General features: G+C 32.6%; 1 protein-coding gene across 1 annotated transcript; it reads left to right on the top strand.

Annotated features, from left to right (window-relative positions):
• Window positions 1-11,521: 11,521 nt before the first annotated feature.
• Window positions 11,522-23,976, top strand: LOC134701163 (aplysianin-A-like). Its single transcript, XM_063562305.1, is given in 7 exon segments — window positions 11,522-11,609; window positions 17,798-17,995; window positions 18,451-18,643; window positions 19,223-19,327; window positions 20,453-20,662; window positions 22,717-22,831; window positions 23,293-23,976. Coding segments are annotated over 7 exon segments (1,593 nt in total).
• The last annotated feature ends 296 nt before the right edge of the window (window positions 23,977-24,272 follow it).

Below are 24,272 nucleotides of genomic sequence, written 5' to 3'. Positions count from 1 at the left end.
AGAAGTCCAAGTCTGGTGTCAGAAGATGTAACCAAAGAAAATACACAAAATGACAATAATACATCAATAAAACAGACTACTAGCAGTTAACTGACATGACTGCTCCAGACTTCAATTCAACGGACTGAAAGATTCTGATTTCATCATATGAACGTCAGTCCCAATCCTTCCCGTTAGGGGTTTAGTATCATACCATCATAACATATATGAGAAGAACATAACCCGTGTCATGCCAACAACTGTTTTTAGAATAAATGTGTTTAGTTCCGATGCAAAGACCTTATCAGTGACTCAATATTTACGCAATTTTTAATGACTTAACAACATTATCGTAATTATATCCTTTCTTAATAAGTCTATTCAAAGGTTTTGTATGTTTCTGAGGTGAAAACTGACACCTTTGTGCTTTATAAAGAATATTTCCATAAAAAAATGGATGTGAAATACCTGAACGTATTTGAATTCTGCATGTTGAGCTATATTTACGAATGATGTCTTTATACCTATGATAAAATTTTGTAAATGTTTACGCCTTCTACGTACAAATACCATTGTTAAGTAACATTTAACGTATACAGTAGATACTTATGTCGCTTGTGTTGTTTTCTCTACTACGCAGATTATGAAAAAAGATGTGGAGTATACGTCAATAAGACTATACCTTTACGACGCATACAGTCTAAAGATGTGAATAGACGTCAATGAGACTTTACCCTAACGAGGCAGATAAAAAAAATGTGCAAGATACGTCAATGAGACTATACCCTTACGACGCTGATAATAAAAAGATGTGGAATATACGTGAAATTCCGTACCCGGTCAGTAAATGTAACGAATTTACCCCATCGATTCACATGTTTGAAACGACAAAAACCTAATGAGATCAAATGCCAAATGATGCACAAATTTGAGACAACTTGCCAAGTAATGCACATGTTTGAGACAACAAAGGACTAGAATTAGACAACAAACAACAAATGATGCACATGTTTGTGACAACAAATGCCAAGTGATGGACATGTTTGAGACGACATTAAATGATGTACATGTACGTATGAGACGACAAATGCATACTGATAGAAATCATACATGAATATATAAATAGACATGTATAAGACGACAAACAACAAATGATGCGCATGTTTTGGACAACAAATGTCAAGTGATGGATATGTTTTAGACGACAAACACCAAATGATGCGTTTGTAAGAATCGACTGGCTTTTTCTTTGTTACATACTACAAATATAAGTGTAAACAAAAATTTAATTCAACAATAACAACACCATGACATGAACAACTAATATCACAGTCTCAGTAAATTTTGACAAATTATGTCATTGAATGTTAAGAAAAGATCATCAATGTCATTTTGAAACATTAAAATTGAAGTTAATTTTTCCAATTGTACATCCTGAAAATGCGGGCAAGATTGGTTTATTTTGAACATTTGAGATATTTGCAATTGTCTCAGTTTGCAATGAACTTGATTGAAAGTCAGCAAAAAGATCAGAAATATTTAAACCCTGCAACTCTGAAATGGCGACTGAACGACAAGCTGAAGGTCCATCCCCACATTCTTCAATTATCGGCACAATACATGTACTTCATTCACTGTTTCAGGTGGCGGCAAGGCAAGTAAACTTGAATTTTCAGGAGCTGGCAATGCTAGAACAGCATAATTTTGGGTGACTAGACTTTTTCCCATTGCAATTTTCTCTTACGTGTCAGTTCTCTGATTAACAGTGAGAGACTGAACCGATTTATGTCCGGTCACTGCCATTAGTTGAGATGGATTAAACATACTTTTTGTCAATAGTGTTGCTCCAGTTGCACGAATGGAATGATTTGTGTAAATTTGTGAAAGTTTAGCCCCCTCATTCAACTTTGTCATGAATTTTGCCAATGTTTTTTCTCCTAATCGTGAGTTACAATACCAAATTATATCGTCATCATTGACTGATTCCTTCGGCCTCTGCCATAAACTAGTGCATAAAGGATGAAGTTTGCTGATATATGTTTCATAAGATTTGACAGGAAAATAGGGTGATCCAGGCAATCGGTCATAACACCTGATGTTGATTCTCTGTCATTACCTTTTTGATTTTTTGTGAGTTCATCTTCACACTTTGCCACATATTAAAGTCCAGTCTTTGTATCATTTAAAACTTTAAATGTAGATGTTGTCATTCCATGCATATTTTCCTGTGATCTTCTACAAAAATATAGCCTGATATCAAATTGCACTTTGCTCAGTAGAGCTTCTGGTGCGTCAGGGATCATTATAATAGATTCATATAATTTCTTACGGTCTGTTTCATTTATGACTGGATGGTTGTCAACACTGCCTTTACCTAACCTTTTTTAACTCTGCAAGCGCTGCCTTAAAACACTCATTAGCATCAGAAAACTCGTGGTCCTTTATTATATCAATATTTCGGCTGTAAGGAACCCCATGTAGATGTCTGTAGATGTCTGTTAAGAGCATGTCTGGCGTTTACGAACGATGTAGCTTTGTAGTGTTCACCGTCTTGTTTACGTGCTTTCATGTAAAAGTGCCCCAACACTTCGTTTAGTTTTCCTGAGTCATATTCCTCAAATTGTTCGTCCTCCTCTGTTGCTTTTAAATATGCTTTAAGACGTCTTGCTGCTTTTTGGTTACTTTTGATTGTTTCTTTAGAATTGATCAGCATTTTCTTTTTTTCACTCTCGTCTGCTGTCAGGGACGCAAACCGTTTCGTTGCCATTTTGAAATTTTCTGTTGAGAGCAAAGAACGATAACTCTATCGTTGACAGGGTATTGCTAAAACAGTGACCGGGTATAAAAAATACATGGTCTTTGTCAGGGTATTGCTAAAACATCAACCGGGTATAAGTAATACATGGTATTCACGTGGTGCTAATTAAGGACAGGGATTGGTTGATTTCTTAAGAGGTGGGGTAAGAGACTATACGCTTACGTCGCAGATAATAAAGAGATGTTAAATATACGTCAATGAGACTAAATATCCTTCCGACGCAGATAATAAAAAAGATTTGGAATGTACGTCAATGAGACTATACCCTTACGACGCAGTTAATAAGATATTTGAAATAATGTGTCAATAAGACTTTGTCCTTAGTACGCAGAATAAAGCAAAATGTGGAATATACGTCAATGAGAATATATCCTTACCACGCATATGGTAATAAGATGTGGCATATATGTCAATATAACAAAAGCCGTATGATTCAGATACAAAAAGATGTAGAATGTACGTCAATGAGGCTATACCTTCACGACGCAGACAATAACAATATGTGGCATAAACGTCACTGAGACTATCCCATTACGACGTAGACAATAAAAAGGTATGGAACATACGTCAAGGAGACTATACACGACGCAGATAATAAAAAGACACATAATACTTAATGCTATTTATTTAAAGGAAACAACTCAAACAAAATAAAAAAAACAAATTGGAAAATGGTTAACGAGACATATCCTAGAATAGCGAAAAACAAGATATGCCATATACAAGACATTGTGCTTAAACGAAACAAACGATAAGCACGATTTGACATACACATGACAATGTGCTTCAACGATAAAAACGATAAACACTATGTGACATATACATAACACATTGCTTCAACGATACAAATGATAAAACAGATGATTATATACGTCAAGAGTAAATAACAGTTCGAAATTAACCATTAACAAAGATGTTCATATATGTCTAGAGTACAGTACAGTACGACATAAATAATAAACAAAGATGTTCATATACGTCAAGAGTACAGTACAGTACAACATAAATAATAAACAAAGATGTTCATATACGTCAAGAGTACAGTACAGTACAACATAGATAATAAACAAAGATGTTCATATACGTCAAGAGTACAGTACAGTACGACATAAATAATAAACAAAGATGTTCATATACGTCAAGAGTACAGTACAGTGCGACATAAATAATAAACAAAGATGTTAATATACATCAAGGGTACAGTACAGTGCGACATAAATAATAAACAAAGATGTTTATATACGTCAAGAGTACAGTACAGTGCGACATAAATAATAAACAAAGATGTTCATATACGTCAAGAGTACAGTACAGTACGACATAGATAATAAACAAAGATGTTCATACACATCAAGAGTACAGTACAGTACAACATAGATAATAAACAAAGATGTTCATATACGTCAAGACTACAGTACAGTACGACATAAATAATAAACAAAGATGTTCATATACGTCAAGAGTATAGTACAGTACAACATAAATAATAAACAAAGATGTTCATATACGTCAAGAGTATAGTACAGTACAACATAAATAATAAACAAAGATGTTCATATACGTCAAGAGTACAGTACAGCACGACATAAATAATAAACAAAGATGTTTATATACGTCAAGAGTACAGTACAGCACGACATAAATAATAAACAAAGATGTTCATATACGTCTATAGTACAGTACAGCATGACATAAATAATAAACAAAGATGTTCATATACGTCAAAAGTACAGTACAGTACGACATAAATAATAAACAAAGATGTTCATATACGTCAAGAGTATAGTACAGTACGACATAAATAATAAACAAAGATGTTCATATACGTCAAGAGTACTGTACAGCACGACATAAATAATAGACAAAGATGTGCATATACGTCAAGAGTACAGTACAGTACAACATACATAATAAACAAAGATGTTCATATACGTCAAGAGTACAGTACAGTACGACATAAATAATAAACAAAGATGTTCATATACGTCAAGATTACAGTACAGTACGACATAAATAATAAACAAAGATGTTCATATACGTCTATAGTACAGTACAGCACGACATAAATAATAAACAAAGATGTTCATATACGTCAAGAGTACAGTACAGTTCGACATAAATAATAAACAAAGATGTTCATATACGTCAAGAGTACAGTACAGTACGACATAAATAATAAACAAAGTTGTTCATATACGGCTATTTTTAGAGTCACAAAAACTTTTAAAAAGTGTTTTTTTTATATTAAAAAATAAATCACGAAAGAAGAAGATTTTTTTTTTCTGTTCCGCATTTTACAGTTTACACTCTTCTGTATTTGTCTCGTGAAGATCAGTTACACTTACGTAAAGCGTACAAGGACGTCTCCGCTATTTTCCTTAAATTGTGTGTATGTTCATTTTCTGTTAAATTTGAAACAACTGCATTTTTTATTTATGCACTACTATTTTTCAAATGAATTAAGTATCTGATTGGGTACAATATGCGTGGCTTGCATTATGATGTAACACTTGGCCATCTATGAAAATTAGTCATTGCAATTGTCATTTACGAAAGAGGTATGGCCAATTTGCCCTGATTTTATTTTCACAAAAAGGCCAATTCTGAAAAGTGCCGAGAGAATACAAGTTACTATAAATACAAAAAATAAAAATGATTCTTGATCAATATCTTGATTTACATGTAGTATGACATGTATGATATGTGCGATTAATATCTAATTTAACTCTCCAAAAGGATGAAAATCTTAATATGTGGAATTTAGGGTGTTTTTAGATTGGGAAAACCCGGAATCTCCTCAGAAGGACACTTTAAACTAAACAAAAGTTATGTGTTTCGTGACTGTTGCAATTTATTCTTCTTTTTCCCTCAAAAATGAAATTGGTTTAGTGTGTCCTAACTACATAAAACATACTTTTTGATGAAAAGTTGTAACATCGCTAAATTGTACCGATATATCTCCTTAATAACAGATAATTGTCAAGCATCGGCGTGGCACCTTCAATAGAGCAAAGCACTACAATTAAAAAAATGTTTGAATATAGGGTTGGAATCTCGCTTAGACATTTTGCATTTTTGTGTTGTTATATTAAATTTTGATGCTCTATCTTATTTTATAGGATGTTTGCTTAAATCATAGAGTCATTCTTGTTCATTTTTTACTAGTATATCATTTTATCAAAAAAATGAAAATACTGTTTGATCGCTAATTGTGTGCATTCCTGTTTGTCCATACTCGTGATTTACTTTCCATTCATTGGTTATAACATATATGCAAGGAACAACTGCCGTCAAACTGAAGTAGGTGCTTGTACATAACCAATAATACAATAATACAATAATTGATTATATAGCAATGAAGTCCAAATGTTGCGAGTTTTATTTACACAGTTTACTACTAGTACTGCAAATCTTACCACGGTACCTAAATCATCAGACAAAAAAAACAACACCACAGAACAAATTTTAAATTACACTACAAATCGTGTTTGTAATTAAAACATCAAGGAGCTGTTGCATCTGCATCATAAAAAAAGGGCCGATTTGTTAAAATGCCAGAAAATTACATATAACATGTGTTAGTAACACAAGGTGTTCTATGACTAACGGATGTAAAAAGTTCTCCGGTTGAACTATAGATTATTTTATCTTATCTTATAGACAATAAAACCTTAAAGACTAAGACGAATACAGATATACATATATTCAGAACGAGAAAAACAGCATCCTTTTTAATTTGTCCGATACTATTTGGCTTCACAAATTACGTGGTATGATACCTATTAAATGCGCATAAAGGGTGTAAACAATTAAACACAATCAATATTAAAATAAATCAATAGTCATGACCTTGTTTTTTGTAGGCATATCTGTTCAAGGTATGCCAATAGGTGATGCGACGTATTTTCATCTACTATAGTAAGCATCTATCAGGCTATTTTAAACATGATTTACCTATCGTATCTTAAAGCCGTGAGATGCAATTTTAGAGCTGACCAGAATAATATACACAGTTGGACGACCGATACTTATACTATAACCATGTGTGTACTTATAGGAGCAACACGACAACCGACACATCTGGATCAGGATCTGCCTATCATCCGCAGTTTTGTTGGGGTTTGTGTTGTGCAGTATTTAGTTTTTTTGTGTTGCGTTTAGTGTACCGTAGTTTGTCTGTTGGTCGATTTTTTTAACCTTGACGTTGTCATGTTTTTTTTAGACTTATGAGTTGAAACTTCGCTCTGGTATCGTTCGCAAATCTTCTGAAGTATATCCATCAATATTTCGAGGAAAAGCACTAACGAAGATTTAAAGTTCTTATGTTTATTACTAATAAATAAAAACAATTCTTCAATAGCAATATCGCTTACACAGTTTCTTTTGCATATGTTATGTATTATATTTATCAATTATGGACTTTAAACGCCGTTAATCCGATATATAGATGGACCTGTTAAAATTATATTGACCAATGACCAAAGTTCAATATAATCTAACAGATCCAAGTACAACGTATTGACTTAGTGTTTGAAAGGCCTTACTTTTAAAATTTCATATGTAGATCATAGCATAAATTTGTTTCTTTTTAAATTATGTGTTTCTGTTGTGTGGTAGTTCTCCGGTTATATTTGATGTGTTTCCCTCAGTTTTAGTTTGTAACCTGTATTTTTTTTATTTTTAAATCTATTTATGAATTTCAAACAGCAGTATGCTACTGTTGCCTTTCTTTGACTAAAAATTGACTCGCTGTTACTCTTTATTTAAAACATATTGACGCTATGTTAATATTTTTAGTAACATGTCGTCAATATCATTTCTAAATAGAATAACGTCGAGTCAATATGACAAAATACCGAAAAATATAAAATCTATACTAGAAAACACGTGACCAAATAAATCAATGAGAAACAGGAACAAATCACACCATGTGTAACATTCAGCACTAGTGTTGATATATAAACAGAAATATTAACAACGCAAAAGTAGCCTTGTATATAAACATATATATATAATATCTATGATATAAATATCCTGCTATATGTTATACAACATCAGTTTATACTTATACAAAATTTAACAGATTACATAATACAGAAATATATTGATAATTCATACATGTTACACTCCTTATTAACAAGGTGTTACATAATGATTATTCCAGTAAGACACATTTTTATGTTAACAAGCGATGAAATTGCCATCGGAGTTACAAGTTCTTTTTAAAAAAAATGACGTGACATTTTAATCACACACTCCTTCTGTGTATATCTACTACTGGCTACTTAACATATGGTATCTAACATGTGTAATGACGGCTATACTAACTGCAATTTTCATAAAGTTTCAAATTTATCAGAAAGACTTGTGAAGTCAGTATTATTAAATCCTCAAAAGATCAAAATTTTCGGGAGATAACTCGTGTTTTATTAACAATAGTGTTGTTCGGCTATAAAAAATTAAAGTACTTAAGTAAAAAAAGTCCTTCAAATTGTGTCGAACAGCTTATATTTCATAATACAAATATGCAGGTAACCGGATAAAAGACTTATCGGAATATATTTGAAAATTTTGGAAGTGTTTTCTTGGTTACACCAGCAACCGAGGATGAATTGATGAGTTCGGGTCAAGTTTATCAATGTCGGTTTAAATATACACAAAGAAAATGTTAAGCACTCCTTGATATATTGCATGAGATTTTTTTACCAAAATTTTAATTTGAATATAAATTGTTCAATTGATTAATGTTTCTTTAAAAAGATGTGACCATACAGGTTTAATCGATTATTAAGATGTCGACGTATCATGCACGTGAACCATGCCTCCCATACAAATTACAAAATACAGTTTCCCCGCGTTTTATATTTGAGTGTTTAATTCCGGCGATTTGACCATTTTATTCACAGTCTGTGAACATGGTACGGAGACGAATATTGAAGACTCAAAGATGGAAGATTACTGACATGCGGTCATCATGGTAATCTTATAAAGCTACTGGACGTCAGATGGGCCTCCATTATATTGTAGTTACCAGGCTTGTGCCGAAATACATCTAATCAATAACACTAAAGTTTTGCCAAGATCCGGTAGACCATTGGTAAAATCACAGCGCGAAGACAGGGTACTGCAACGCCTGGTTAGACAAATGCCATTTGCAACAAGTCCTCTCCTAAAAAGAGAATTGTTACCTCATGGACAGCTATCAACCAGAACATTGAGGAACCGGTTGAAATCAGCAGGACTGAGGTCAAGAAGGGTAGCAAGACGTTCCATGCTAACTGACCAACATCAACAACTGCGTTTGGTATGGTGCTTAGCTCGTCGTGGTTGGAACTTAAGGAACTGGCGCAAGATCCATTAGTCAGACGAGAGCCGGTTTCTTCTGAATGTAACAGATGGAGGATGTAGAGTTAAGAGACATAAAAAACAGCATATACCCCAAGACTGTCCCTTACGGTGGAGGCTCTGTGATGGTATGGGGATGCATCTCTCATGACTGCAAATTGGACTTGGTCACTATACGATGAAACCCTTAATGTGATCAATACATCAGAGACGTTCCTCGCCAGTAGTTGTGCCTCATTTTGATAACCATCCATTACGTGTGTTTATGAATGACAACGCTAGGTCGCATCGTTCAAGGGTGGTTAGTGCATTTCTGCAAAGCGAAGCAGTAACTGCTCTGCTATGGCCTGCCATGAGCCCGGTTTTAAAGCCGATAGAGCATATTTGGGACACGTTAGGCCGACAGGTACAGGCAACCGAACTACCTGTACAAAATGTACGTCACTTGGAAGTAGCGTTGCACCTGGAATGGCGACAAATACCACTGTACGAAATCCGACGACTAACTGGAGGGATGAGACGCATGGTAGAGGCCTGCATCCAATCACCTGGTTGTTTCACCCGATATTGAATACTGAACTATGGAGAACGCAGACTTGTAATGGACGTTTTCTAAGTGAAATGACAACAGCATCATGGATAACGAGCTCAGAAGATCCATACTTATAATAGACACGTTTTAGTATAAAAACTGGACTCGTGGTTTTGTGACAATCTATTTATTAAATTATCATTTGTGTCGCAATTTGTTGTGTATTTCTTAAAGTTAGTGATATGTCCTTATAGTGTGCATTACTAATTATGGCACCAATTGTCCCAGGACCCAATGTCCGAAAGATACTTAACATATGGTATCTAATACGGGCTATACTAACTGCATTCTTCATACGGTTGCAAATATATCAGAAAGACTTGTGAAGTCAATATTATTATATCCTCAAAAGTTCAAAATCTTCGGGAGATAACTCGTGTTTAATTAACAATAGTGTTGGTCGGCTATAAAAATCAAAGTGCTTAAGTAAAAAAGGCCTTCAGATTTTGTCAAACAGCTAATATTTAATGATACAAGTATACAGATAACCGGACAAAAGACTTATCAGGTTGTACTTGCAAGTTTTGGGGGAGTGATTTTTTAGTTTAACCAGCAACCGGGAGATGATTCTATGAATTCGGGTAAAGTTTATAAATATCGGTTCAAGTATAATGTCGCTGAAATACTGAATATCAAAAGTGGACTTCCAGTACTACTGATTTTTGGTACAGAAATAGTTCCTCTGCAAACGAAGCTTAAATAAGAGAAGTATATACTTTCACTAAATTTCACAATACAAAATACAGAAATATATTGATAATTTATACATGTTACACTCCTTTTGAACAAGGTGTTACATAATTATATATTATAATTATTCCAGTGCATGTTTACAAGCGATGCAATTGAAACATGGAACGTGTTCTTTACAAAAAAAGTAAATACTATTAATTCTTTAAATTATGATTGCATTTGATCAAGGAATTTTCGTTATGAATATTTTTATGAGTTCAGTGTGTTTCTGCTAAATCTTTTGGCTCAATTTAATATGAAAACTACAAAAAAATTGATTTGAAAAAAAGCAATCGGGTTTATGCACAAGTTATCAATTGAAATAACGAGAATAAACTGTACATATCTAATGCTCACTACACATTATGTAAAATCAAAATATATGGCTGAACATTGTATTAACCTTTAAAACAGGGGAAATGCATCCAATTTAAATAAAAAAGTTTTAAAAAATATTTTGGTATTTTTTTTTCAAGAATCCAAGCATATTTGATAATATTCATTGCAAATCCTTCGACATACGATAAGATTATGATTACAATTAATGGCACACAAGTGAGAGATTTTCTATTCATAAACGGTTTATAATGCAATATTTTCTGCCTAACGAAATACCTGTACCAAGTAAGAATTGTGACTATTATTTTCCATTCGTTAGATGGATTTTACAATTTTATAAAGAACTTTCCGTTCTTTAAATCCGCTTGGAGTTCGGATTTTTTGTTATTTTACTTTTTTTAATTACAATACCTGAATAACTGCAAAAAATTACAGTTGTTTAAAAACATCCTGTCAAACCTGTCCTTAAATTATTTCTTCAAAATATGAAATCAATCATTTAAGTGCCTCTTTAAATATATGTTGTGTATCATTTGCATACATTAAATTAGTCACGTCATTTGTATTTTTTTAGTTGTTATGTTAATGTGTTTCAGTTGAGATCTTTTAAATTGACACGTGATCGTAAAGAAACTTGATCAGCATATAATGTTAATATAAATTGATGTTTTTCCTGAGTTACATGTGAACATACAGTCATGTTCCAGTATTACAATATGTCTGCATGGAAATTTGTTGGTATAATTTTCATGATATTTGTTGTGGCTATAGAGGCTAGATACCATAAAAGACGTCGTTATTCCTGTAAGTCATTTCTTATCTTATTTCAGTTTTCAATATCAACTGCAGTTTTCAATTCAAATTGAAACACAAGTATTAAAAAAAAATATATATTTTATTTACAAAGATAAAATCATATACGGAGAGTCACTGGTTCATTTCTTTTATAACAATTTGTATGCATAACATTTAAAAGAAAATGCACCAACGAGAGTCACAAAATGATAGCAAGGAGCCTGTAATAAGTAGAATCACAAACGCACTGAACTTCGCATAAAATTTAAAAAAAAAAGAAAGTTCCTAATCAAATGACAAACTCAAAAGCTTAAACACATGTTTTATAGCTAGCTAAATCCCTCACTTGTATGCAGTGATGTATTGTGTGTCGTTGGTTGCAGTTTATACCATCTTTGCTTTTGTTTTTCCACTTGAAACCTTTGGTTCTAGTTTGAACGATTTAACGTTTTGTCACGCTGGTGCTTGTTGTCGCTAACTATTTACAGAATGAATTTTTCTGACTATTGAAGGCCTAAATCTACATCATTCGGTCTTTGGTGGATATTTGAACGATAGGCAATCCTACAATATCTTCTTTTATTAAGCTTTTTGGCATATTAACTTTTGTAAGTATCGATTATCAGGTTGTCAGCATGTTAAGGATGTTAATATCAGCTGTGAGTCACAAAATGACGTGTTTTGTAGAGTGATCGCAGCGAACGAGACACAAAAGCATTCATATTGTGTCGAACAGCTAATATTTATAATACCAATATGCAGATAACCTGATATAAGACTTATTTGACTGTATTTGCATCTGTTGGGAGTTTTTTTCTTATTTCAACCAGCAACCAAAAGATGACTTGATAAGTTCGGGTCAAACTTATCAACGTCGGTTCAAATATTATTTCGCTGATATACTGAATATCAAAAGTAGAATTCCAGTACTACTAACTTTTGGTACAGAAATAGCTCCTATGCAAAAGTAGCTGTGTATAAAAACATAGATATAATATTTATGGTTACTTTTTATGTCATATAAGATAAGTATATACTTATACGAAATTTCACAATACATAATACAGAAATATATTGATAGTTTATACATGTTACACTCCTTTTCAACAAGGTGTTACATAATAATTATTCCAGAAAGACATGTTGCATGTTAGCAAGCGTTAAAATTGAAATCGGCGTAACGCGTACTTTAAGACAAAAATGACTTGCCATTTTAATCACACACTCCTTCGATTTATATATGTAAGACTCAAATCCATGATGGGTTCCAAATATATGGCATATTCCTAATCGATGGCAAATAAGATGTCATGCCATTCCAATTCTATGGCAGATTTTTAAAATCCTAATCTATGTCAAGTTTTGTAATTTCCTAATCTTTTGCGATATTTTATTGTGTCCACGTCTATGGAAAAAAAATTGCAACAAGTGAACATGTACGACAACGGAAGCATGTCTATAAACATTTGTGAAATACACAGTAAATACTAGTCAACAAAATAATGGCGGCAAAAACACGTAAATGATGAATTCATAACATAAATACAGACTTCAAGATTGAAATGATGTGCCTTGTAAAAATAAAAATAAACATGTTCTAATCTGTGCATGTATTTAACCAAATAGTAATGAAGGTCAATGAACCTTATGTCCCTTAACAAACAAGAAGATGAATTTTTAATAAATAAAAAAGGGGGATAAATAAAAATGAACAGTTTGAACGTTCAAATAATATGTTATTCATCGTTATGGCCTCTTTTTTATTTTATGACAATCTAAATAAAATTGGTATCCGTTAATTTCATGTTTCACTTTATAAACTTTGCCAACCGTAGACAGTTAAATGTTTACTTTAATAACTCCTTTTCTGAAATATTCGCTAGTGAAAAAGCGCGATGTCTTTGTTCATAGCGGACTTCGACCGGTACAGCACATTGTGTCCCTTTTCTGGCGTATGGGTCGCATCTTCATGTAAACAATTGTCAAATTGTTGTCATCTAGAATAGTGTTCAAATCTATGGGTTCTGCCATCGTTTGCGGCGGTGACGATGTAATATGGCGTTATTGAATTGTGACGTTATATGTTAGACCTGCCATAGATTTGGAGAAAACAAAAATCTGCCATATATAGATTTGAGTTGTTTGGCGTTTGTAACGTCATATATGCCATAGATTAGGAATCTGCCATAGATTTGGAACCCGCCATAGCTTTGAGTCCTACATATCTACTACTGGCTACTTTCCATACGGTATATTATAAAGACTATAACTGCACTTGTCATAAAATAGTAAATATCATCAAAAAGCCTTGTGTAGTAAATATGATTAATTCTTTAAATTATAATTGCGTTTGATAAAAACCGCCATCTTTATACGTATGTGTGTTAAACAAATTTCGTTGTAGAGGGGTCTAAAAACAGCACAAACAACATTTTTCAAAGGGCAATAAAGTGCAAAAGTATATTGTAACAAAACGCATTTGACTAACAGGTCGAACAACTGGTGTTCTTTTTAATCAACCATGTTCACTACAATTGACGATTGCCAAATAAATTGATCACAAGTCTAAAAGGGTTTTTACATTACCAAAAACATAACAAAAAACGAACACATGTAAAATATTACAGATAAAAGATATTCTTTATCTGTATAATCACGATTTGAAATGAATCACGTCAATCTATTTTGATTATAAAAACTATCACAATCTTGAAATGTATACAAAAAATCCAGTTTAAGAGAACATAAGAGACGCTGCTACAGCACATTGTGTCACTTTTCTGGCTTATGGGTCACATCTTTATGTAAACAATCGTCAAATTGTTGTCATCTAGAATGGTGTTCAAATCTATGGTTTTTGCCATCGTTTGCGGCGGTGACGATGTAATATGGCGTTTTTGAATTGTGACGTTATAGGTTAGATCTGCCATAGATTTGGAGAAAACAAAAATCTGCCATATATAGATTTGAGTTGTTTGGCGTTTGTAACGTCACATTTGCCATAGATTAGGAATCTGCCATAGATTTGGAACCCGCCATAGATTTGAGTCCTACATATCTACTACTGGCTACTTTCCATACGGTATATTATAAAGACTATAACTGCACTTGTCATAAAATTGTAAATATCATCAAAAAGCCTTGTGTAGTAAATATGATTAATTCCTTAAATTATAATTGCGTTTGATAAAAACCGCCATCTTTATACGTATGTGTGTAAAACAAATTTCGTTGTAGAGGGGTCTAAAAACAGTACAAACAACATTTTTCAAAAGGCAAAAAAGTGCAAAAGTATATTGTAACAAAAAGCATTTGACTAACAAGTCGAACAACTGGTGTTCTTTTTAATCAACCATGTTCACTACAATTGACGATTGCCAAATAAATTGATCACAAGTCTAAAAGGGTTTTTACATTACCAAAAACATAACAAAAAACGAACACATGTAAAATATTACAGATAAAAGATATTCTTTATCTGTATAATCACGATTTGAAATGATCCTGTCAATCTATTTTGATTATAAAAACTATCACAATCTTGAAATGTATACAAAAAATCCAGTTTAAGAGAACATAAGAGACGCTGCTACAGCACATTGTGTCCCTTTTCTGGCTTATGGGTCACATCTTTATGTAAACAATCGTCAAATTGTTGTCATCTAGAATGGTGTTCAAATCTATGGGTTTTGCCATCGTTTGCGGCGGTGACGATGTAATATGGCGTTTTTGAATTGTGACGTTATATGTTAGATCTGCCATAGATTTGGAGAAAACAAAAATCTGCCATATATAGTTTTGAGTTGTTTGGCGTTTGTAACGTCACATTTGCCATAGATTAGGAATCTGCCATAGATTTGGAACCCGCCATAGATTTGAGTCCTACATATCTACTACTGGCTACTTTCCATACGGTATATTATAAAGACTATAACTGCACTTGTCATAAAATTGTAAATATCATCAAAAAGCCTTGTGTAGTAAATATGATTAATTCCTTAAATTATAATTGCGTTTGATAAAAACCGCCATCTTTATACGTATGTGTGTTAAACAAATTTCGTTGTAGAGGGGTCTAAAAACAGCACAAACAACATTTTTCAAAAGGCAAAAAAGTGCAAAAGTATAATGTAACAAAAAGCATTTGACTAACAAGTCGAACAACTGGTGTTCTCTATTTGATAAACCATGTTCACTACAATTGACGATTACCAAATACATTGATCACACGTCTAAAAGGGTGTAACATTACCAAAACATAACAAAAAACGAACAAATGTAAAATATTTCAGATAAAAGATATGCTTCATCTGCATAATCACGATTTGAAATGGATCCTGTTAATCTATTTTGATTATAAAAACTATCACAATCTTGAAATGTAAACAAAACATCCAGTTTAAGAGAACATAAGTGACGCTGATACAATTCAATAATTCCAAACACGACAAGAACACTGCAAAGATAGGCAAAAGTGTGTATAGTAATTTGCTTTATGAACTAGTACCACTCTAAAACTCCAAATCGACCACAGATAAAATTTTACAACTGCGCGGTAATACAGTCCAAATACACAGCCCTGACCGATCTAAGCTAGTATAATATTTTAAATTTTACACGGGTAAAGCAGATACAACATGTACTGCGTATTCAAACATCCAAAATAAGTAGCAGTTTGATAATGATTACAAAAATGAGTAATAAATACTGCATTCTTATACATCTCCGCTAATCCTATTATTAAACTCGTATGTTTAAAACAATCCTAAATGTGTAAAAGTCCAGTCTAAAAACAAGGGTTGGTTTCGGGCCGACAGACTTGCTTGGAAAAGGACATTGATGAAAAATCATAGAACGAGTCGCTCATGTTCCCTACCTACCATCAATGATTTTTCGGCTATCACTTGTATCAAGTAAAAAGTAAAATCAAACAAATACTGAACTTAGAGGAAAATCAATTCGGAAAGTCCATAATCACATGGCAAAATCAAAAAACAAAATGCATCAAAAACGTATAGACAAGAACTGTCATATTCCTGACTTGGTACAGACATTTTCAAATGTAGAAAAAAAGTATTTGAAGCTTTTTAAAGTGTTTTCTTATTTTAACCAGCAACCAGAAGATGACTTGATAAGTTCGGGTCAAACTTATCAAAGTCGGTTCAAATATTATGTCGCTGATATACTGAATATCAAAAGTGGAATTATAGTACTACTGATTTTTGGTACAGAAATAGTGCCTATGCAAACGTAGCTGTGTAAATAAATAAAGATATAATATTTATGGTATAAGAAATTTAACTTATATAATAAAAGTATATACTTAAACGAAATTTTACAATACATTATACAGAAATATATTGATAATTTATACATGCTACACTCCTTTTCAACAAGGTGTTACATAATAATTATTCCAGTAAGACATTTTTTCATGTTTACAAGCGATGTCATTTACATCGGCGTAACGTGTACTTCTAAAAAAATGGTTTGACATGTAAATCCCACACTCCTTCTGTTTATATCTACAACTGGCTAATTTGCATATGGTATATTATAAGGACCATATCTGCATTTGTCATAACGTTGTACTAGTGTTTAATGAATAATATTGTTGGTCGGCTTTAAAAAAAACAAAACATTTTGAACTTAATCAGCAATGCCACTTTCATATGTTTCCAAAAGTTTCTTCAATGTTCTTTTATGTATGTTTCTTGTGAAAGGAGGAATTATACAAACCATACATACCGAAAGAGAAAATAAATATTTCATGAAAACCTAGGAGTAAAATTAAAGGACTTAAAAGAAATGGAAACCGAGTGGATAGGGTCGGAAAAGCAAAAGAAGATATAAAAAAGGACAAACAATACTTTCGCCTTCCTTTTATTCATTTGTACCAGAAGTCACAAATGTCCTAGAATAACGAAATTCTTTGAAGAAAACATGGATATATGACGTTCAATCCATATTATAAAAGTAACAAATGATACTATATAGAGTCAGTTTTTTCAGGGACACGACACCTTAAACATAATCTTAAAATAACATACATGATTATTCTTCAAACAGAAAGTTGTATCCTGGAATTAGTACGCACAATCTAATGGTTTTATTTCATATTGGGGCAATCAAGTAACATAAAGATGTCATATTTAAATGTTTACTAAACTCAGTATTTTCTGATGTATATTTTAAAGCGAGGTCATGTGATGATGTAGCTATAATAGGAGCCGGTATAGCTGGAACATACGCTGGATGGAGACTCAGAAACCTAAATAAACACATAACTGTGTACGAATACTCTAACAGAGTAGGAGGAAGATGTTACACGATGAAATTTCCAGATATTCCTGACATCAATATTGAGCTCGGCGCTATGCGATTCTTTGCAACACGTAAGATTAAAAACATAAAGTCAAATTTAAAAAAAAATTCATCAACTAAAAATATAATTCTAAATTTCAGCTTCTTTATATTCGGAAAGAACAATTCATTTTTTTTTCTTATAGATCATCGGTATATGTTTTCCCGAGCAACATTTTCTTATACTTTGCCAAAATGAAAATTTACACTGCTCTTTACAATTATATAATAAAAAGGATGGTTCACCTTGTTATTGTTCGTTAGGCGTTGAAAAGTGTTTATTGAGTAGGAAATAACAAAAATAAAATAGAAATTTTTTGATCTGCAAGGGGGGGGATAAACTGTTGTTACATTTGAATGAATCATCACTATAACATTGCACTATCTAATTCAATATTGAAATTTAGTTATCAAAATAATGCATTGATATGATTTAAACTGATCTTACTACTTATTACATATTTTTATATAATATGTATATTTCCAGCACACAAATTACTGTATGATACAATACGAGAACTAGGACTTCCGGTCCAAAAATTTGTTTTAGGCAGTGGAGCATCAGCTGATACTACTGTACACGTACGTGGAGCACATCTTCGATACAAGGATTTAGGGGGTACCAGTACTCCTTACAAACTACTTCCGAATGAGCAGAAACCAGTTAGTCAACTTCAATGGTACATTTTACCTAAGTTGTTGCTTACATTTATCAGATCTGTATCCCTGAATAAGTTTTAACTATCAAATGTAATCATGAACAATTGAAATAGTTCACTTGTCCGACCTTTGCAGAAATACGTCATTAATTAGAAAACTAAAGAAATGCCATAAATTAGAAAACAACACGAACTCCACTTAAATCAGGTAGTGAAATCAAGTGCTCCGGAAGGGGTAAGCATTTACCTTACCGTATACGGCACCCATCGTGTTACTTCTTTGTTCAGTTCGGTTATGATGAAAAGTTATTAAGACTGCGAAAGAAAATCATATTTTGATTCTGACACACTTTTATAATAATGGCCAATCAGCTCATGATGACGACCGTAATATTTCTTGATTGATGATCTTAATTTAAAATTATATCATGCCCATTCAATATAATAATTATACTAATTTATGAATAAATGATACCTTCAGATATTCAAAGTACCCCATCATAAATGTAATTCAATTATACTTTATATTTTGTATAAAACTTTGATGATAAAAAATAGTTGGTTATTTCTTTATCAAAATCTGTTGTAATATAATTTCAGGGAAATGTTTACGAATTATACCGACGTTCTAACGACAAATGTCCCTGAAGATGCTAAACGATTTCAAATTAAAGATGATGATGGACTTCAAATGTACAAGCAAAGGTAATATCTTCTTTTGTTTTATTCATATCAATTATTCAAAATTAATGCATGATTGATGGTGAATAAAACAAAAGTTCTGAAATATAAGAGTTCAAAAGTGTCAAAATCAAGGAAAGTTAAGCATCAATTTAATGAATTAGGAATGTTAGATCAAAAATAATATAAAAGATCCGACTTAAAAGGATCTATTGTTTATGCGTCCGTCAAACCGCAGCTTAACTATGTAATCAATTTCAAGACGTTTCTACACAAAGATCAACAAACAATATTTGGGCGAGTTTGAGTGTGACAAGTTTTAGAAAGACGACGATATATTGTTGACAACTGTAATTTTTTCTTTTAATGTGTTATGAGGTCTAATAAACACCTATTTCCCCTTCCGTTAGAAAATATGTTAAAAGAGCAAATACATAGAGAGACAATGTATAGGACCAAGAATAAATACATATTTCAATTTCCGTTAGAAAATATATTTATAGAGCAAATACATAGAGAAAAATGTATAGGACCAAGAATACACACCTATTTCAACTTCCGTTAGAAAATATATTAATAGAGCAAATACATAGCGAAAAATGTATAGGACCAAGAATAAATAACTATTTCAATATATTTCTCAAAGATCTTATTTTTGAGTCTTAAAACAATAATTTGATGGGGATGTGAATTGTCATAACCCCTGCCTTGACTGACAGATGGAATGATCGGCATTTAATTTAGATGAATATATTAGAGAAGAAGAACTAATTTCTGCCCAAAAAGGTTTTATCAACTCTTTGGTCGGGTTGTTGTCTCTTTGACACATTCCCCATTTCCATACTCAATTCGGTTTGTAATTGAAGAGAAAATAAAATTTAACTGTCCTAGAGACTTTCCGTTTTGAATTTTCTTCGGTATTTATGTGATTTTACGTTTTATCCTCCATCTGTTAATCTTACTTTATAATATAAGAATCGTACATGTTTTTGACGAAAGGAAATATCATTAATTTTAAAAGCTTTAATAAGTATATCAGTATGTCAGGGGGAAAACCCGGGCCGGAATTAAAACGAAAATAACAGTCGAACACACGTGAGTGAAAAATATTACTAAAATGCATTTCATATTTGTGTTCTATTTTTGTAGTATAAATTCGTTGTACCATAAATTCCTTAGCTCAGAAGCACAGAATTATATCAGAGACACAGCTTCCTTCATTAGCTTAGGTTTAAGTGCATCGGCAAAGGTTATTACATCGCCTCCGTCTCATGCAGAGAATGAAGTTTCAACAGTGACATCAGGATTTAGTTCTATACCTGAAAAGCTTCTTGAAGAGTTCCTTCGGGCGAGTCGAAGGTGAGTTCAAAATGAGAAAGGTGATAGCAACATCAAAGTAAAACCGAAGAAATCATGATCAAATATAAAAACAATAAAACGACAACTGTCCCAAAATCACCTACCGAATGAGAAAAACGAACACTAATAAAATTCTAAGGTACATGTAAACTATAATGTTTCTCTATAGTGGCAAACAGATCCTGATTCACTCATGACATTCGTTCAAATCTTATATGTAGAAGCGAAGATCATGCTTCACTCATGGAACTCGTTCAAATCTTATATGTAGAAGTTAAGATCCTGCTTCACTCATGACATTCGTTCAAATCTTATATGTAGAAGTTAAGATCATGCTTCACTTATAGCATTCGTTCAAATCTTATATGTAGAAATTAAGATCATGCTTCACTTATAGCATTCGTTCAAATCTTATATGTAGAAGCGAAGATCCTGCTTCACTCATGGAACTCGTTCAAATCTTATATGTAGAAGTTAAGATCATGCTTCACTTATAGCATTCGTTCAAATCTTATATGTAGAAGTTAAGATCATGCTTTAATCACGGCATTCGTTCAAATCTTATATGTAGAAGTTAAGATCCTGCTTCACTCATGGCATCTGTTCAAATCTTATATGTAGAAGTTAAGATCCTGCTTCACTCATGGCATCTGTTCAAATCTTATATGTAGAAGTTAAGATCATGCTTTACTCATGGCACTCGTTCAAATCTTATATGTAGAAGTTAAGATCCTGCTTCACTCATGGCGCTCGTTCAAATCTTATATGTAGAAGTTAAGATCATGCTTCACTTATGGCACTCGTTCAAATCTTATATGTAGAAGTTAAGATCATGCTTCACTCATAGCACTCGTTCAAATCTTATATGTAGAAGTTAAGATCCTGCTTCACTCATGGCGCTCGTTCAAATCTTATATGTAGAAGTTAGGATCCTGCTTCACTCATGGCGATCGTTCAAATCTTATATGTAGAAGTTAAGATCCTGCTTCACTTATGGCATTCGTTCAAATCTTATATGTAGAAGTTAACATCCTGCTTCACTCATGACATTCGTTCAAATCTTATATGTAGAAGTTAAGATCCTGCTTCACTCATGGCATTCGTTCAAATCTGATATGTAGAAGTTAAGATCATGCTTCACTCACGGCGATCGTTCAAATCTTATATGTAGAAGTTAAGATCCTGCTTCACTCATGGCATCTGTTCAAATCTTATATGTAGAAGTTAAGATCCTGCTTCACTCATGGCATCTGTTCAAATCTTATATGTAGAAGTAAAGATCCTGCTTCAATCACGGCATTCGTTCAAATCTTATATGTAGAAGTTAAGCAACATCTTGGCCGATACCCTTATTAGTTAATTAACTTTATAATTTAAATTTCTCCTTCACACATCATTATCTCACACGTCTTCAATTGTCAGTTTAGCTGTAGATAAAATATGGAAAATATCGTAAATCTAAGTAAACGCGTGAATAACATAATAATGACTTATCATGTCTTTTGGTAACGATCTAGTGTACAACTGAGCGAATGCAGATATTTCATTTCATTTTACTAAAACAAAGCAAATATATAAAAAAGAAGATGTGGTATGATTGCCAATGAGACAACTATCCACAAAAGACCAAAATGACACGAACATTAACAATTATAGGTCACCGTACGGCCTTCAACAATAAGCAAAGCCTATATCGCATATAGTTAGCTATAAAAGGCTCCGATAAGACAATGTAAAACAATTCAAACGAGAAAACTAACGGCCTTATTTATGTAAAAAAATGAAGAAGAAAAAAATATGTAACACATAAACAAACGACAAACACTAAATTACAGGCTCCTGACTTGGGACAGGCACATACATTAATAATGTGGCGGGGTTAAACATGTTAGCGGGATCCCAACCATGCCCTAACCTGGGACAGTGATATAACAGTACAACATAAGCATGATAAGAATGAACTATAAAAATATTCAACAAAGAGAAATCCAAATACAAAATTAATTGCAATTGAACTAAATTAAAAATATATCTGTAATATATTTAAACAACAGGCACAATGTTAAGCTGAATCACCACTTAAAAGCAATTAAGAAAATGAGAAATGGTTATTACAACTTGTACTTCGAACGTACGATGACAAGAAATGGACGGACAAGCATTGTAAAGGTAATTGATGTTTTTTTTTAAATAAGTTATATGTTAAATACTATTTAAATCCATCATTGAAAATGATGTGTTTGTTTCTATACTTGTAGCGTTTAGAAAACAAACGCTACACAACGTTTTAAAGGTTTGTTTTGAAATGAATGCACTCTATTTCAAAGTAGCATATTTCATACCTTTAATTTTAACAAAGGTATATGGTGAAGTGTACGTAACATTTTACAATCAGAGCTGCTTAAAAATACCTGTATTAAGCGAGTACAAATGTTATGTTACCATAATCTAAAGTCCGGGTGTTATGAATTTCAAATAGATTGACCCTGTATTAGCCGTGACTGATATTCACACGGAAGGCAGATACAGAACCACTGCCATTAGTTGCTTATAAATACAATACTCCTGGTTTCATCATGGAGTATATAAAACAATAGGCAAATACATTCAAATAAATGTTTTGTTTTCAGAATAAACCTTTGATAAAGAAGTGTGCTAAAAAAAACATCCTTGCAGTCAACAGATTATCACTTGAGAGATTGAACTGGAAAGGTTTGCACCAACCTCATATCAGAGAATACATAACCAAAGCAGTGAAAGATGTCAGTGCTCGGAAACTTTTTCTAGCTTACAATTTCCCTTGATAGAGAAATTCTCCGGTTTACTCCAAATATGCTATATCAGATACCCCATTAAAACAAACCTCCGATTTCGGTACATCAAAAGCTAATCCAACAAAGTCCATACTGCTACCCATGTACACCGATGGTTATATGTCATACTGGAACGAACTAATTCAAAGGGAACATGGTAATATAGACAATAGGGATGTGGTCTTCACCGTTGGAAAAGAAATTGTCAAAGTTAAAAACAAATATGTGTCTGCCATATATCGACTTCCACTTTCAGACATACCACAACTAATAAATGGAATTTTCGGTTATTGGCAGAATTATCCATATGGTGGGGCGTGGCAGCTATGGATGCCAGGATATATATGGCCGGAAGTTGAAAAACACATGACAAAACCGTCTAAGAATGATGATGTGTTTGTAGCTGTAAACGCATTCAGTTCTCGTTCTTCGTTCTCTAACTCAGCGTTGCAAGTAGTAGAGCTCGTTATGCCATATTTTGGTTTAAAATGTAGAGAGTAAAATTATTACTTTATTTCTATAGTATGTGTTTTTTCCTTTTCAGGACTTTAAAATTAAGAAATAAAACCTGTTCGTCATAACTGTGTTGTTATGAATTCTTTTAATCTGAAATGTTGAACCAAATATATAAACTAAATTATTTGCACTAAAAGATCTTTAACCATGATAACTGCTTAAATTGCACCCATAATTTTCTTTTATACTCATTTTGAAACGATATATTAAAGCAAAGAGAAAAGAGAGACGAAAGATACCAAAAGGGACAGTCAAACTCAAAAATCTAAAACAAACTGACA

This window comes from Mytilus trossulus, unplaced genomic scaffold (assembly GCF_036588685.1).
Source record: "Mytilus trossulus isolate FHL-02 unplaced genomic scaffold, PNRI_Mtr1.1.1.hap1 h1tg000233l__unscaffolded, whole genome shotgun sequence".
Taxonomy (NCBI): Eukaryota; Metazoa; Mollusca; class Bivalvia; order Mytilida; family Mytilidae; genus Mytilus; species Mytilus trossulus.
Note: the sequence above shows the minus strand (reverse complement) of the source record. Positions and strands in the feature narration are given on the sequence as shown.